A 17,184-nucleotide genomic window follows, 5' to 3' on the forward strand; every position below is an offset into this window, starting at 1 on the left:
TTCAATGATAGCCAGGACTACAGAAAAACCAACCCTGTCTTAAAAAAACAACCAACTAAATAAATAAATAAATAATCAAAGAACGGTGAGGAATGTTAAATGGATACAAGAGTCAAGTTGAAACATTTCTTACTGGTAAATTATAAACTATTAAATACAATTAGAAATCCATATTAACAACTTAAACTTGGTGAGGAATAAGGTGTTTATAGAAGTGTAAAGTATCTCTTCACAAAATATTTATTAATTATAAAGAAGACAAAGTATAAGGAAGTTGTCTAGTGAACACGTTTAATTAAGAAATCAAAGTGAGCATCATCCGTTATTAGATAACTCAAACCATATGCTTCCTGGCAAGAGACAATAAGGCCACAGCGTCATTGCTGATATTCCTGATAAATAAATGCAATATGGATTTAATAATGAAGAAACACTGGACAATCTTAAAAATAAAAGATGTTTTATAAAACAACTAGCTTGTAATCTTCACGTCTCAGGCTGTGTGCTGGATAGTTTTATGTCAACTTGACACAAACTAGAGTCACCTGAAATGAGGGAACCTCAACTGAGAAAGCACGCCATAAGATCTGGCTATACGGCATTTTCTAATTAGTGGTTGATGAGGGAGGGCCCAGCCCATTGTGAGAGGTACTGTCCCTGTGCTGGTGGTCCTGGGTTCTATAGGAAAGCAAACTGACTGAGCAAATCATGAGGAGTAAGCCAGTAAGCAGCCCCCTCCAGGCCTCTGTATCAGCTCCTGTCTCCAGGTTCCTCCCCTTCTTGGGTTCTTGCCCGTCACTGCATTTGAAGATAGAACATTATAACATATATAATATTATAATGTGAGTGAAATAAACCCTTTCTTCCAAGTTGCTTTTGGTCATGTTATTTCATTACACCAACTGTTACCCTAACTAAAACAGACTGTAATGTGCAGAGATTAACTAATTCTCCCAGACTGAAGAATACTAATGCAATGTGAGAAGCAAACATGATTCTAAGCAGGCATCTGCTCTAAGGACATGCTGGGGCTGAATAAAGTAGCAGAACTAAACAGCAACGTGTCACTTTTTAAAAACAAACCCACGGGTGGTATCATGACCATGCAGAATGCCTTTGTAGAAAGAAATGTAAAGTATTCCCTGGGGCTGCAGGAATGTGGGGGGGAAGCATCTCATTGTCAACTCACCAAATGGGCAAAAAAGAACTTTGTCCTACCCTCCAAACATTACTGAAAGTTTGTCTGTATATTTTAAAAGATACTTAGTTGCTCTCTAAGATAAACTTTCATTAGAATCCACATTACCAATAGAAGAATGCTCAGGAGTTTAATCACAGCACTTGGGACACAGAGGCTGGCAGATGAATCTCTGTGAGTTCAAGGCCAACCTGGTCTACCAAGTGAGTTCCAGGATATCCAGTTGATATACAAAGAAATCATGCCTGAAAAATTCACCAAAAAAAAAAAAAAAAAAAAAAAAATCCACACTATAAGTTACTGAGAAACTAGGTAAGGAATTAGAAACTAAAAGGAACTAAAGAACCTCTCAGAACCCTCTGTTTTCAGGGCAGCCTATATTGCTACTTGTTGTAAAGTGGAAAAATGACTCAATCTGCTTTAAGGTTAGCAAGTAGGTGCCTATGGTTACTATACTAGTCTCTTACTTTCATAAAGTAAACTTACAAAATCATAAAAAATTACTTTTTAAATTTTAAAAGAGCTCCAGTTCTTTTAAAGTCATTCAGAGTCTAATTATGATTAGTCAAGGCCCCTGTCATCATACCCTTGCCAACAAAATAGCTGTTCCTGAAATGAAGAGAAAAACTGGCAAGGCAGATAATCCTCACAGCCTCTATAAGAGAAGCAAGAATGGACAGACATGGAAACGAAAGTGACTTTCAAATGTGGAAATTCTATAAAATTTGTTTTAATTCATCACTGAATAGCAATAAAATTGGTTATTTCAACTGTAAAATCCTGTGACTACAAAGATAATTGGCAATGAACAGATGCCAACTCTCCTTATGTGCACGTTCACATTCCATACACAACCTCCTTATGTGCACGTTCACATTCCATACACACCCTCCTTATGTGCACGTCTACATTCCATACACACCCTCCTTATGTGCACGTCCACATTCCATACACACCCTCCTTATGTGCACGTTCACATTCCATACACACCCTCCTTATGTGCACGTCCACATTCCATGCACAACCTCCTTATGTGCACGTTCACATTCCATACACACCCTCCTTATGTGCACGTCCACATTCCATACACACCCTCCTTATGTGCACGTCCACATTCCATGCACACAACCAGCTCTCCTTATGTGCACGTTCACATTCCATACACACCCTCCTTATGTGCACGTTCACATTCCATACACACCCTCCTTATGTGCACGTTCACATTCCATACACACAACTAGCTCTCCTTATGTGCACGTTCACATCCCATACACACAACCAGCTCTCCTTATGTGCACGTTCACATTCCATACACACAACCAGCTCTCCTTATGTGCACGTTCACATTCCATACACACCCTCCTTATGTGCACGTTCACATTCCATACACACCCTCCTTATGTGCACGTTCACATTCCATACACACAACTAGCTCTCCTTATGTGCACGTTCACATCCCATACACACAACCAGCTCTCCTTATGTGCACGTTCACATTCCATACACACCCTCCTTATGTGCACATACACAATCATCACTCAGGAAGATGCCAGTTTCTCGAGTCAAACTCTACAATCCCCTTCATAAAATGATCCTATGTAGAACACAACTTGTTTCTGTCCTGTTGAAAACCATGCTGACAGCAAAGGGGAACAGGAACACATGACATATCCTCAGCTGCTGGGCTTAGAAAGCCCTGTTGGGGGAGCTGTAGCTTCTGAAAATGCTTCTTGCACAGGGTGAAAATTCAAGTCAGAAAGGACTAATAGGTAAGGCCTGTACCTGGATGAGTCCTGACATATAGTTAAGAATAGTTAAGAATCAATCTTTTAAACTATGTGCCCTTTATTTATAAACACATAAAAGTCTGTTTTTTTTTCATACAATTCATTTTAGGGTTAATATATCTACAAGAACAGAAAGGCAAATCTCCAAGTACCCATAGAACAAGTACTACATCCTATTTCCCACTATTTTTATTTTGTGTTTTTTACTATGGTATGATTTTCAGTGAAGTATTTTCATTTAATTTTCCATCTATTAAAACAAATCACAAAAAAAATGATGAGTGTCACGCTGCAAAACAACTACATATTTTGCCACAAATAAAAGTAGTAGCAAAGAAACAATATTACCCAAGCAAATTCCATATCCAATTCCATGGAAAAGCTTACCAGGTTCATCTCCTGAGTCAATTCAGAAAGGATCATCACTCCTATCATGCAGTGTTCCACAGTACCCTTTGGAAAAATAACCAAGTAGAGACACAATTAGGTCTTAACCTTTAAAAATTAAATACCAAAGCATCACATTTGCCTAGTTAATAGCCTTTAAAAGTATGTAAAAAAGAAAAAAGTATTATTTCTACAACCAAAAGAGCTCATTTTTTAAGGACAAATTTCGATACATGGAGTTAAGGAGAAAATGAACACCTACCTTAGAAATGGATACCACTCTATATAATATTTCCCAACATTTACAGCTCATAACAACTAAGTTTCAAAATAACATTCAATTTAGTACTTTTTCTACAATCTTAAGAATGGGGGGGAATAGTTTTTGTTCTAGATATTTGCTTGAAGCCTACTGTGATGGCTGCACTCAATAATTAATAAGTACCTTAGAAACTAATTCAAATCTCTTGATCTAATATCAGAAAAGATCACTTAGGCTCTTTTAATATTACTGAACAGTGCACGTGTACAGAGTCGTTAGGTACCTTAATGAAGACATCTAGAGTATCCAATGTAGCAAAGTAAATATACGACTATCAATATGGTATAGTTTCCATGATGTTTCTAATTAGCTTCCAATTTAATTGCAAAACTTCCTTCAATTCAGATTTCATGTGCACATTACTAACAAATTACTCTATTACAGAATCATACAGGAAAGTGTGGAAATAATGTAACACCAAATTACACTGCGGTAATACAAAGTATGCACAGATGTGCTTTCTTCAGCTTCATTTCACAGTTGGTCATCCCTCCAACTTGCACAGAAACTCAGCAACACTGAATTCTAGGTATAATTAAGTTCATATTATTTCAGAACCACCAAAGATTAACTCTGAGAGCATCAAACAATGCATTTTAATTTTTTGTGGACCTCCTAATTTCCTATTCACTGAATCATGGCTACTTTGTGTATATTAGCTCAATAAAGTTGCAAAATTACATAATGGGGCTCTCTAACCAACTGACAGCCTGAATTTTTTTTTTTTTTTTTATCATTTTGAACTCCTGGGATCACAGGGACTTGGGTTACAGCTTTTACATGGGTTCTGGAGATTCAAACCCCAATCATCAGACTTGGCACAGCAAACCCTTTTACCCACTAAACCATTAACCGCTGTGCAATTAGAAATGACGCTAGTATAAAAAATGTATCACTAAATACCTAAATTATTTTAAGAATGAGGCAAAATAGAACCAAGGACAAATTCCTGATTCCTTTATTGTCTGAAAACCTGTAATTACCATGTGGAATGGGATGTAAACAGTCTTCTGATGGTTTTTATTCTTCTTTCTTCAACTATAAATATCTGAACTGGTATAAATCAGGGATGAAATACATGATTTACCTATTACTTATATTTACATCATGTGCTATGATTTACTGATTCACTTGAAAACATTCCTCAGAAAAATATTATAGTTGATGTGAAATTAAAAAGCTGTCAAAAGTTTTGTTGGAGTACCAGTTATGCATTACAAAATCAGTTTTCTTTTTCATTTCTACAATGAAACCCACTTTCTAGGACTATTATGAGAACTAGGTAATTATCATTATAAGCATTATAAGCCAAGTGGTGGTGTCACAGGCCTTTAATACCAGCACTCAAGAGGCAGAGGCAGGTGGACTTCTGAGTTCAAGGCCAGCCTGGTTTACAAAGTGAGTTCCAGGACAGATATATATATATATATATATGTATGTATATGTGTATATACATATACACATATACATATATCGATATATATTGCACATATAATGCTTATATAATATATACACACATATACATGTTGCTTGTATATGCATACACAAACATATCATATTTAAATTTAGAAACAATAATTATTTTTATTCTTCTGGTACAGCATGATTCATAACAATACATAATAAAGATTCCAAATGACAAATAATAAATGACAAGAATGTCACTACATGTTGGCCCTGTCCTTCGACATAGCTGCCACTGCTTCTTCATGGGTGGCAAACTCAACACCAGCTTCTCCCGTCACTCTTCCATCAGGACCAATCTCAATATGAACTCTTACAGGGTTGAGTGGAGAGAAGTTGTAAATGTCGTTCTCCGTTGCTTTGTAGGGCAGCCCTCTCATGTGGACGCAGTGGCCGGTGGTGTTCTGCACTGTGAACTCGCTGTCTCCGTATCTGTGGTCATACATTCCTGAGAGACAGTAGCTGAGGTCTCTCCCAAACAGGTCAGTGGTGAAGCCATAGCCATCACTGAGGCCACTGTATTCTTCATAGCCCCCATAGCCTGCACTATAGGCACCAGACCTCATCCTATCCAAGCCTGCCTGTTTTACAATGCCAATGTACCTCCGGGCTGTGCCAGGCCGGTCATAGGGTCCAGGCCTCTGCACAGACATGAACTTCAGAGGTGGATCCGAGTATGACCTAACTTCCTCCTGACTGCTCTTGAACACCTCGATATACCTGTGCCCTATTCTCTCCTTGTGCTTCCCTAGAGCTTTCTCAGCTAACTCTTGTGAGGCAAACTGAACGAAGGCCTCCCCTGTAATCTTGCCCTCTGGGTCCACAGGTAATGTGATCCCATTTGGCACGATTTCCAACCCTGAGAAGAACTGAACAATTTCTTCCTTTGTGCATCCAAACGGGAGTCCCCGAAGCCTCACAAAGCCATCATTGGCACATGTAGCACAGATACATAGAACTCTTCCTGAATTCAACAACAGGGGCTAGCAACGGGGCTTACAGCAGCCAGGTGATGCAGGGCATGGGAGTGTCAGCTGCCCAGGCCACTATAAGTGGCCTGGAGAGCCAGTCAGTGAGTGGCTGTTACGGGGCCGGCTACAGCGGTCAAAACAGCATGGGTGGATATGATTAGTGTTGTAGAAGTGTTTGAGTTATTTCAATCAAAAATTTCACAGGCAGCCAATAAGCAGTCGAGCAGTTTTATAACTCTAGAGGAAGCTGGGGGACCCACTTCGCACCATGAGTTTGTGAAAATCTGGATTAAAAAATTACCTCTTCAGTGTTTCTCATGTAAACTTTTCTTCTAGCATGTAATATTGAGTAAACTAAAACTATTTTCTTCCGCTTTTCTCAATTAACATTTTTGGTAGTATACTTAAGAGTGATGTTATCTGAGTTAAGTAGTTTTAAGTATGTTGAGTGGATCTTCAAGCACACCACAGTGAACACACTGGGGGACATGTACTTTTCTGGCGAACTCAAAGGTGCTAGATCCCTAATGCAAAGAGAAGCATTTCTCATGTTCATTCTAGTTTATATTTTCATTTAAATATTTAGGTTAAGTTTAAGCTTTTTAAAAGTTAGTTTTGAGAATTGAGACACAATACTAATACTGTAGGAATTGGTGAGGCCTTGACTTAAAGCTTTCTTTGTACTGTGATTTCCTTTTGGGTGTATTTTGCTAAGTGAAACTTGTTAAATTTTTTTGTTAACTAAATTTTTTTCTTAAAATAAAGACTTTTTCACAATGAAAAAAAAAAAAAAAAGAATGTCACTACAAAGAGAACCAAGTAGCTCTAAGCAGTATTTTACACAACCAAAGCAAGTTGCAACATTGTATTACGGTGATAACCAAGGCCATCTTACCTGAAGGAATCTCTTCACATCAGCAATTATGTCTCTGAAAACAAACTCGTCTTTCTGAACTTCAAACCACCCCAGCTTAGTGATTTTAGCAATGACTTGAATAAGAGCTTGAATGACAAAGGGAGCCAGCTTAGGTTGCGATGCCACATAATTCAGAATGTAGTTTCCTATAAAGACAATATCAGTGATCATTGAACTTCTGAGAAACGTAATGTGAATCTTGTGAAGAAAAGGCAGGCAATGACATGCTCTCTGATAAATGAGCTCATCCCTATCTTCAAAATGTGTACTTACTATACAGTAGGTTCTATAAAATCTATTTGAAAAACATGAACTTGTTCCTTTACATTCTGATAAATCTTGGGGTAATTTAAGTATAATATGATTGTCATTTTTCTATTCGTAGATGTTACATGCAAAACCTGATAGGTAAATGCAGAAAACTGCACCAAGCTGTTTAAGTAGCACAAAAATACATAAGTAGTGCAATAAAACACAAGCACGCATAAGCCTCAGGTGTCTGCTAACCACTGGACTGCACTCTGTTGTCCCCACACCCACGCTGATCTGGCACTAAAATTTCCATCCTATCATCACGTTCCAGGACCTCACAAACTACAACATTCACAAGTCCAAGAAACAACACACCTTTTCCAGACAAAAGTGCACATTTGCTAAACCTCTCGGGTGTTTCTAAGTCACTTGATCTACACAACTCTACCAAACATTTCTTAGAATTCTATCCAAAAAAATAAAACCTGTTTGAAAAAAATTGTTCCAATAATCTCCCTTGCCTCATAAGCCCCATGTGGCACTGTGTAGCAAGTCACTTTTAGAAAGACATATACCTTGTTACAGAGGAACAAAGTAGGCCAAGATAGGTAGTGATATTTCATTTGTATTTTAATAAATAAAGCTTGTCTGAAGATAAAAATGCAAAACAGTCACACTAGTCAGCCATACAGACTAGGCAGTGATGGCACACACCTCATCTCCAAGCAGCCACACTTGTTAGCAATATAGGCCTGGCAGTGGTGGTGCACGCCTTCAATTCTGCACTAGAGAGGAATATAAGGCGGGATGAGACAGGAACTCGCTCTCTTTCAGTCTGAAGTTTTTACAGAGGTAAGAGCTGTCTAGCGGCTTGGCTGCTTTGCTTCTCTGATCTTCAGGCTGAACCCCAATATCTGTCTCTGGATTTTTATTATTTGTGGTACATTTTGGCACCCAACATTTGGAGTATGAATTCATGAAAAAGCCCTTTGCTTGTGGCTTGTCAGCTATCAGCACAGGCCAGAGCTGCATGTGGGCTCCCACTGGAGCTGCTCAGACGGCTCCAGACCCACCAAGTTAGGCCTTCTCTTCTTTTTTCTCCAAGCCTCTTGAGATTTTCCTGTTGTAGTCTCTCTGAAACAGTCTCCAGATGTCACCCAAACTCCAGAAGCATCTGGGCTAAAAACACCACAGGACTCATGCACCCTACACTAGTCGGTTCTGCCTCAGTCAAGTACCCCACCACAGATGCTTTTTCCAAGCAATCCCCTGATCTTTTTCAGACAGCCAGCACTTTCTCCCTCTCTCCCCACCTTGGGCTGTGGGCTCTCCCTGAACCCCCTTCTCAGGCTGCTGCCTTGAAATCCATTCAGGTTTTTACTGTTCCATGCAGCAGAAATAAGCCCCACATCTTCATCAACATCATTGGCAGATTTAATAAGACAATTGGGAATTCTTAAACAGAGGAATTAGTTAAAAGAGAGTATTTTTTCCATGTCAGAAAATGGGAAAAATAATTACAGTGGAGGGATTTGGGTCTCTCTATGATAATATGCTAGACAATTTGAAAATGAAAGAATAAAATGAGAGAATATCTAATTTAGATGGGGATTTATGTAATGTCAACTGTAAACATTATCAGTTTTATCATTTTTGTCTTATTACTAAAAGTGTTGGTTAATCTAAGTGCTAAGATACAGGCCTTAGAAAAACCCAATAAAACAGATCACAGACATATTCATATACAGACAGAGGACTTTAATGGAGAACCAATTTCAGTGCTGCAGTGTAAGAACAGAGAGGAACAGACTAAGGTTTTAAAACAACCAACCTTAATATATCCAGTAACCTTATAGGAACTGCCAAATGGCAGAGGCTCTGTTACAGCTAAGTGGACTCCTGTGCCAATGTTAGATTTAAGGAGATTCAAGGAAGCAATAGTCTCATATAGCATACATTCACCTTTTGTGAAGCAGGTGTTGAATTTGTGGTCAGTCTGTAATAGAATAATCCCTAAAGACTGGATAGAATTAGAAACAGGTGTTTTAGAGCCTGGTCCACAATTATAATGGAGTACCTGGTTCAGAGAAGGGGTTGAGATTATTGAAAAACATAGTAAAGCTAAAAGTATGGAAATCTCCCAAGATCAAATTCTTGGAGGAGATTATGATACTATAGAAAGGCAAGCTGTATATCATGACCACACCCTGGATTTATGCGACACAGCAGCTTTGAATGCTTGGAAGAGAATTGGAGAAATAAGAAAGAAAATTAAGTCATTTACAGAAGTTAAACAGGGCCCAAAGGAAGCCTTTACTGATGTTGTACATAGATTGACTTCAGCAGTAAATAGAATTATACCAAATTCAGAAGCTAGACAAATAATAATTAAATCTCTGGCATTTGAAAATACTAGTTCTCCATGGAAAAAGATAATTAGGCTGTTAAAAGTAAGGTCAAAATCTTTGGAGGAATGGATCCGAGATACAATTAATATTGAATCTCATGACCATGATGATACAAGGGTGGGAAAGGTGATTTTCAGAGGTTTGAGGAAAAACCAAAATGTCAAGTGTTATAATTGTGGCAAACAAGGTCAGTTTAAAAAGGACTGTACTTTTGCCCGGCAATCTTGTCTACTTCTCCTATCCAGGCAGATGACTATACGTTTTTCTTTGGGTTCACCTTCTTATTTAGCTTCTCTAGGATCACAAATTATATGCTCAATGTCCTTTATTTATGGCTAGAAACCAATTATGAGTGAGTACATCCCATGTTCATCTTTTTGGGTCTGGGATACCTCACTCAGGATAGTGTTTTCCATTTCAATCCATTTGCATGCAAAATTCACGATGTCATTGCTTTTTACCGCTGAGTAGTACTCTAATATGTATATATTCCACACTTTCTTCATCCATTCTTTCATTGAAGGGTATCTAGGTTGTTTCCAGGTTCTGGCTATTACAAATAATGCTGCTATGAACATAGTTGAACAAATGCTTTTGTCATATGATAGGGCATCTCTTAGGTATATTTCCAAAGAGTGGTATTACTGGATCTTGGGGTAAGTTGATCCCAAATTTCCTGAGAAATCGCCACACTGAATTCCAAAGTGGTTGCACAAGTTTGCATTCCCACCAGCAATGGATGAGTGTGCCCCTTCCTCCACAACCTCTCCAGCAAAGGCTATCACTGGTGTTTTTGATTTTAGCCATTCGGACAGGTGTAAGATGGTATCTCAAAGTTGTTTTAATTTGCATTTTCCTTATCGCTAAGGAGGTTGAGCATGACCTTAAGTGTCTTTTGGCCATTTGAATTTCTTCTGTTGAGAATTCTCTGTTCAGTTCAGTGCCCCATTTTTTAATAAGGGGAAATGGGGTGAGAAATGTGAGAAGGGGAAGATGGGGGAGCTTGGAGGAATAGGATGGTTGGGATATAGGAAGGGTGGATAAGGGAGCAGAGAAATATATATCCTAATTAAGGGAGCCATCTTAGGGTTGGCAAGAGACTTGACTCTAGAGGGGCTCGCAGGTGTCCAGGGAGATGTCCCCAGCTAGTACCTTGGGCAACTGAGGAAAGGGAACCTGAAATGACCCTATCCTATAGCCATACTGATGAATATCTTGCATATCACCTTAGAACCTTCATCTGGCCATGGATCGAGATAAAGACAGAGACCCAATTTGGAGCAACAGACTGAGCTCTTAAGGTCCAAATGAGGAGCAGAAGGAGGGAGAACATGAGCAAGGAAGTCAGGACCACGAGGGGCGCACCCACCCACTGTGACAGTGGAACTGATCTATTGGGAGCTCACCAAGGCCAGCTGGACTGGGACTGAATAAGCATGGGATGAAACCGGACTCTCTGAACATGGCGGACAATGAAGGCTGATGAGAAGCCAAGGACAATGGCACTAGGTTTCAATCCTAATACATGAACTGGCTTTGTGGGAGCCCAGCCTGTTTGGATGCTCACCTTCCTGGACCTAGATAGAAGTGGGAGGACCTTGGACTTCCTGCAGGGCAGAGAATTTGGACTGCTCTTCAGTACCTAGAGGGAGGGGGAATGGAGTGGGGGAAGGGGGAAAGGAGTGGGGAGAGGGGGAGGGGAGGGGGCGATGTGTGGGAGGAGGGGGAGGGAAATGGGAAATGGGGAGGAGGCGGAAATTTTAATTTAAAAAGAATAAAATAAATTAAAAAAAACAAAAAAAAAACAATAAAAAAATAAAAAGGACTGTAGACAGGGTGTTCCTAGAAACAATTTTTTTTTAAAGAATAATACATTGAGAACACCCCTCCCTTCTGGATTATGAGGAAAATGTAGCAAAGGCAGACATATAACTAGCGATGCAGGTCAACAAAGAATATTCAAGGTAATCCTTTGTCATCGGAAAACTCCTTGCAGGATCTCTTGCAAGCCCCTATGCCAATTCTGGTTCAGTCATTTCCTGCCATCATAGAGGAAACTCCTTCATGGAGCAATTAAAGAACCTAATGCCTATTGTAAGAAACCACACTGCTCTAAATAACAGAACAGCTGTAGAGAGAACAAGAAATTCAGGAGAAACCATAAAGCAACCATTTTGACAAACTTCTATAAGTGAACAAAGACCAAAATTAAAGATATGAATAAATGACGTTATCATTGAAGGTCTGGTAGACACGGGTGCAGATATAACAATAATTTCATCAGAATCTTGGCATCCAAATTGGCCTCTTCAGGACATAAATGTTCAGTGTTTAGGGATCAGAACTTTACCTCAGGTAAAGCAGAGAGTGAGAAGGGTTGAACGTACAGGGCTAGAAGGACAGAGACGAATATTAAAATCATATGTGGCTAACAGCAATGAATTTTTCGGGTCGTGATTTATTATAGCAATGGAATACTTAGATTAACATTCCCCCAATCTTGGAAACCATAAATTAATGTATGTTTCTGGAAAAAATATTAGAATGTTTTATAAAGAACAGTTACTGTCCATTCAGGTTGTGTAAGAACAAGGCACAACAGCTGCTGATCTTCCAAAGGCACCAAGAGCCCTATCTTTAACATGTTTGACAGATAAACCTGTATGGGTTGTGCAATGACCTTTAACAACGGAGAAACTGCAGGCTTTAGAATAACTGGTATAGGCGCAACGACATAGTCAGCATATTGAAGAATCAACCAGCCCTTGGCATTCTCCTGTATTTGTTGTTAAAAAAAATTTTGGAAAATGGAGAATGGTGACAGATCTAAGAGCTGGTAATAAGTTGATTCAGCCAATGTGCTCTCCACAGTCTGGAATTCTTTGTCTTCTCTATTACCTAGAGGATGGCCTCTTATAGTTTTGATTTAAAAGATTGTTTCATCACTATACCTTTACAAGAAAAGAACAGAGAAAAATTTGCCTTCACAGTGCCTATTTATAATAATTCTCAGACCACTAAAAGATATCAATGGAATGTCAAATAAACCCACCCTGTGGGAATATGTTGTAAGTCAGTCATTGAAAACTGGTATGTAAGCAACTTCCTGAATCTATAGTTTACCAATAGACAGAGACAATTAGTTGTCTGATTAAAATGTACATAGTTTAGAAAAATGTCTGGGGATTACAAATTGCTCCTGAAAAAATACAAAGAGGACATTCTATTAATTATTTAGGTTACAAAATAATTTACAAAAATTAGAGCACAAAGGTGCAAATTAGGTGAGATCAATTGCAGACTCTTATGACCTCCAAAGCCTGATAGAAGATATTTTCCATCTACAGTGTATTATTAGGATAGGTCTTGATGGCCTGATTAATTTAAACAACACCTTAGATGGTGACAAGGACCCAGGGAATTATCAGCTGAAGTTGAGAGAAAATTGTCTTTGATCGAAGAGAAACTACAGAAGGCACATGAGGATCGTGTGGATCCAAATCTTAACTGCATTCTGGTCATATTACCCTCCAAACATTGCTCTACAGGAATTTTAGTGCAGAGGGAAGATATTATCTTAGAATAGATCTTTTCAAAAAGCTTATGTGGAAAAGGTCTCTGAGTTACTTTTAAAAGGCAAATTGAGACTTCATCAATTAGCAGAAATTATAGCACCATTTGATAATGATAAAATTAACAAATAACAGAAAGAAAGTGAACCTGCCAAAGAGCTTGTAGTAATTTTTTGGGTGAGATGAACAACTACTATCCCAAAAGCAAGAGAAATCAACATATAAAGAGAACTAACTGGATCCTTCCTGGCACTGTACCAGATGCACCAATAACTGGAGCCCCTACATTCTATACTGATGCAAATAAAGCAGGAAAGGCAGGTTACAAATCAGAAAATTTAAGTAAAGTGATTCTAAGCCCTTATGATTCTGTCCAAAAGTTAAATTATATACTAATCTTATGGTATTAAGGGATTTTAAAGAACTTCTCAACATAGTTAACAATTTGCAATATGCAGAAAGAATTTGTTTTGAATATTGAAATGGCTGAATTTATACCAGATGATACAGAATTGACTATTATTTATTCGGTTACAAGATATAATCAGAAATAGACATCATCCCATATACATAACACAATATGATCCCATATGGGTCTGCCAGTCCTCTAGCTCAAGGTAATGCAGAAATCAATTAATTACTGATTGGAAATGTGTTGAAGGCCACAGAACTTCATTAAAAAATCATGTCAATAGCAAATGGTTAAAAAAAAAAAAAAAACTTTTCCATCATGTGGCAACAAGCCAAGGAAATGTCCTATTGTTCTTTATACAACGGAACACCACGACCTCCAAGAAGTAACCCAAAGGGTACTCAAAGGAATGAGATCTGGCAGATAGATATGTTCCATTTTGTAGAATTTGAAAAACTAAAATATGTATACCACACCATTGATGCCTACTATGGGCATCTACAATGGGCAACTAGGCAACTGCTTTGAGTTCAGAAAAGGCTGATTCAGTAATCACACATTTGCTAGAAGTTATGGCCATCATAAATATACCTATACAAATAAAAACAGACAATGCTCCACCATATGTCTTTAAGAAAATGAAAGCTTTTTGCTTATTATAATATAAAGCATATTACAGGTATACCACACAATTCTACAGAGCAGTCAGTTATAGAAAGATCAAACCAAACTCTAAAGAATATGTTAAATAAACAGACAGGGATAATAAATACCCCCAGAAATAGATTGCATAATGCTTTATTAACTTTGAATTTTCTAAATGCTAATGAGAAAGGAACAGCTGCTGCGGAGAGACATTGGATAGTAGAAAAATCTATGGAATTAAATCAGTCAATATACTTTAAAGATGTATTGACCTCATAATGGAAACCAAACATGTACTAATATGTTCCCATTTTGGGAAATGGGTTGTTTCCACAAGAGAAGAAAAGCTATGGATACCATCAAAATTGATATTTGATTTGAACACGAGACAATTAGAAGGAAAGTTCATCAAACAGCATGATCATTTAATCTAAACTAATGTATAAAACAAATACTTTCCATTTGATCAAATATAATTTGCCAAAAGAGAATCTCCCCAAAATTAGGGTTGGAGAAGGGTTTTGTTTCTGTTTTTTCAGGGGAATAAAGGTATCCAGCTAAGGAATCTGAGGACTACTGGACAAATGAGACCTCTGAAGAAAAAGGACAAGTCATCCAGGAAAAAAAAAAGTATCAAGAAAAAGAGTAAACTGGTCTATTGGTATATCACATTTCCAACAGGATAAAATTTCATAAATCTTCCTAAATGTTTGTTTCTGCTGTTCTCTACAGACACACAATGCAAATGGTCTTTTTATAGCCCCAGTTCAATTAAAGAGTAAAGCTAGCTTTGTAGTTGAAGTGCGGCTCTCTCCTTCTCTAAACCTAAGCATGCTTATTAAAGTGAAATTCAAAATCTCTGCCTCATGTTAGAAGAGACACCTGATATGGGACAGAAGAAAAAGAGAAATTTAAGGACTATTTTATTGCCACTAAAATCTCATAATCCTTTGGTTTTATATTGACTCTTTAACACCTTTTCTTAAGGTATCAGTTTCATAAGATTAATACATATAGATGTTCTAAACTTTTTTGTTATGATATTAATGGTCTTATAGAGTACTAACTAATTCTAGAAAAAGGTTTCATGTACATAATTTCAGGTTTGAGTCTCTTTCAGCTTTTTATTTATTTATCTTTTTGTTTGTTTTTTCGAGAGAAGGTTTCCCCTGTCTTGGAGCCTGTCTTAGAACCCTGAAACTAGCTCTTGTAGACCAGACTGACCTTGAACTCAGAGATCCACCTGCCTCAGCCTCCCTAGTGCTGGGTTTAAAGGCTTATGCCTAGCCTCTGTCAGTTTTCTGCAGTGAACCATGAGTATGCCTAACAAGGACCTTTGAAGTCTCTAAAAGGAGGACTGTGCCCCACAATGATTCCTCCAAGACTAAGAAAACACCACTAAGTTGAAAAACACCACCAGTGTTAGACTAAAAACTGCTCAGAGCAATTTTGAGGTGTCTAGCTGAAATGATCCAGCCTCACAGACTACTCTACCCAGGACTTGAGGCAAGTCTTACCTTTTCCCATTATGCAGATATTGGACAACAAATGATAAAACTACCTCTTCCAGGACTTGAAAATTAAACCCAATTTTTCTTTTCAGGATCTCCTAAAGATATCGTCGCCCCTCAGACAGCAGGAAGTAAATTTAAGAATACAATGCCCACATTCCCAAGAAGTGGGGTGGGGGAGTTTTGGTCGTTCAAAGGTTATGGATATTTGTCATTGTTTGGGTAGGGGAGTTACCAGTTGTTACTGGTAACATTTAGGAGGAGAGTTGAACAAAGGGGATTAGATTCAGGGTTCTTGTTTGAAAAGAAAAAGGGGGATACAGATATGATAGGATAAAAGGGTATATCATTGAATCTACTCTGAAAAGAAAACAGGGAGGACATAGATATAAGATAAAAAGATTACTGAATTTCCTTTTAAATAGCAACTACAAGTTTTAAATGTTTTACATTGGATTGAATTTTTGTATATTGTATACAAATTTTGTATATTGATACAAATTTGAGATTAATTTTATTAGAACATACTGTTACATATATTTTTACTCTTGTTCAAAGTATTGCATCTATACAGTTCATTTAACAATGTAATGCAAATTTCTAGTCCTTGAAATTTATTATTACCAACTGTTTAGGATAAAAAGAAAATGCAGATTAATAGTTAAAATCTATTTTAATCTTTCTGGTAGTCACACAAGGTATGTTTTCAAGATCAAACAGATATATTTTAGATAGACATGTCATTTTCAAACACTTCAGCAATCTATAGAATATGGCATTTAAGATGTTTTAATAACATAGGCTCTTTTTTTCATAACAATGAGACATGTGTGCTCCTGGCAGCACTAATCTACTTCAGAGAAGATAATGGGAATTGAAGAAACTTCACATGGAATTTACTTTCTTTGTGGCAAAATTAAGCCACTGGACAAGAAAACATGTGCCTCAACTGCTGACAGTATGTTGTCCTAAGAAGACAAACAGAACACAAAAGAGAGTGTCTGCTAAACACTGTCAAGACAAGGCAGGACAAGGACAGCTCTTCAGAATATCCTGCTTCACAGAAAAGTCTGTCGGATACGACAGGCCTGTAGGTTGAAGATGGATGTTCTAACATTGCAGAGGATCTTTGGGTGACTGTCCAGGGAGCTAGCTGTTTCTGTCATTTCTCGCATTTCTTGAAAGTTGCTTGCTCGCACTTCCTGCTTACTCAGTTAATATTATTTCATTCTTGGGTCTCTGAGGGAGTCGAAGACTAGATAATTGTTGTTTTCCTTGTTTTCCAGATGCAGAAAGTTATAATAGAAAGTAAATTAGGTACAAGACTTTGGACTTACCA

At 37.8% G+C, this 17,184-nt stretch overlaps 2 protein-coding genes across 2 annotated transcripts in view; both read right to left on the bottom strand.

Annotated features, from left to right (window-relative positions):
* Ranbp17 (RAN binding protein 17) overlaps nt 1–17,184 on the bottom strand; it is a 329,913-nt gene that overhangs the window by 288,910 nt on the left and 23,819 nt on the right. The window contains exons 4-5 of the mRNA XM_057775288.1: nt 7,025–7,191; nt 3,373–3,438 (exon numbers count right to left, since the gene is read on the bottom strand). Of these exons, the coding sequence (XP_057631271.1) occupies nt 3,373–3,438; nt 7,025–7,191 (233 nt within the window). The remainder of the gene's footprint in view (nt 1–3,372; nt 3,439–7,024; nt 7,192–17,184) is intronic.
* On the bottom strand, nt 5,359–6,399 carry LOC130878560 (heterogeneous nuclear ribonucleoprotein F-like). The gene is made up of 2 exons (XM_057776588.1): nt 6,390–6,399; nt 5,359–6,122 (listed from the first exon to the last, which is right to left on the bottom strand). Exons 1-2 carry the CDS (start codon nt 6,397–6,399, stop codon nt 5,359–5,361), a joined length of 774 nt encoding a protein of 257 aa, XP_057632571.1.

This window comes from Chionomys nivalis, chromosome 7, assembly GCF_950005125.1.
Source record: "Chionomys nivalis chromosome 7, mChiNiv1.1, whole genome shotgun sequence".
In the NCBI taxonomy this organism is placed as follows: Eukaryota; Metazoa; Chordata; class Mammalia; order Rodentia; family Cricetidae; genus Chionomys; species Chionomys nivalis.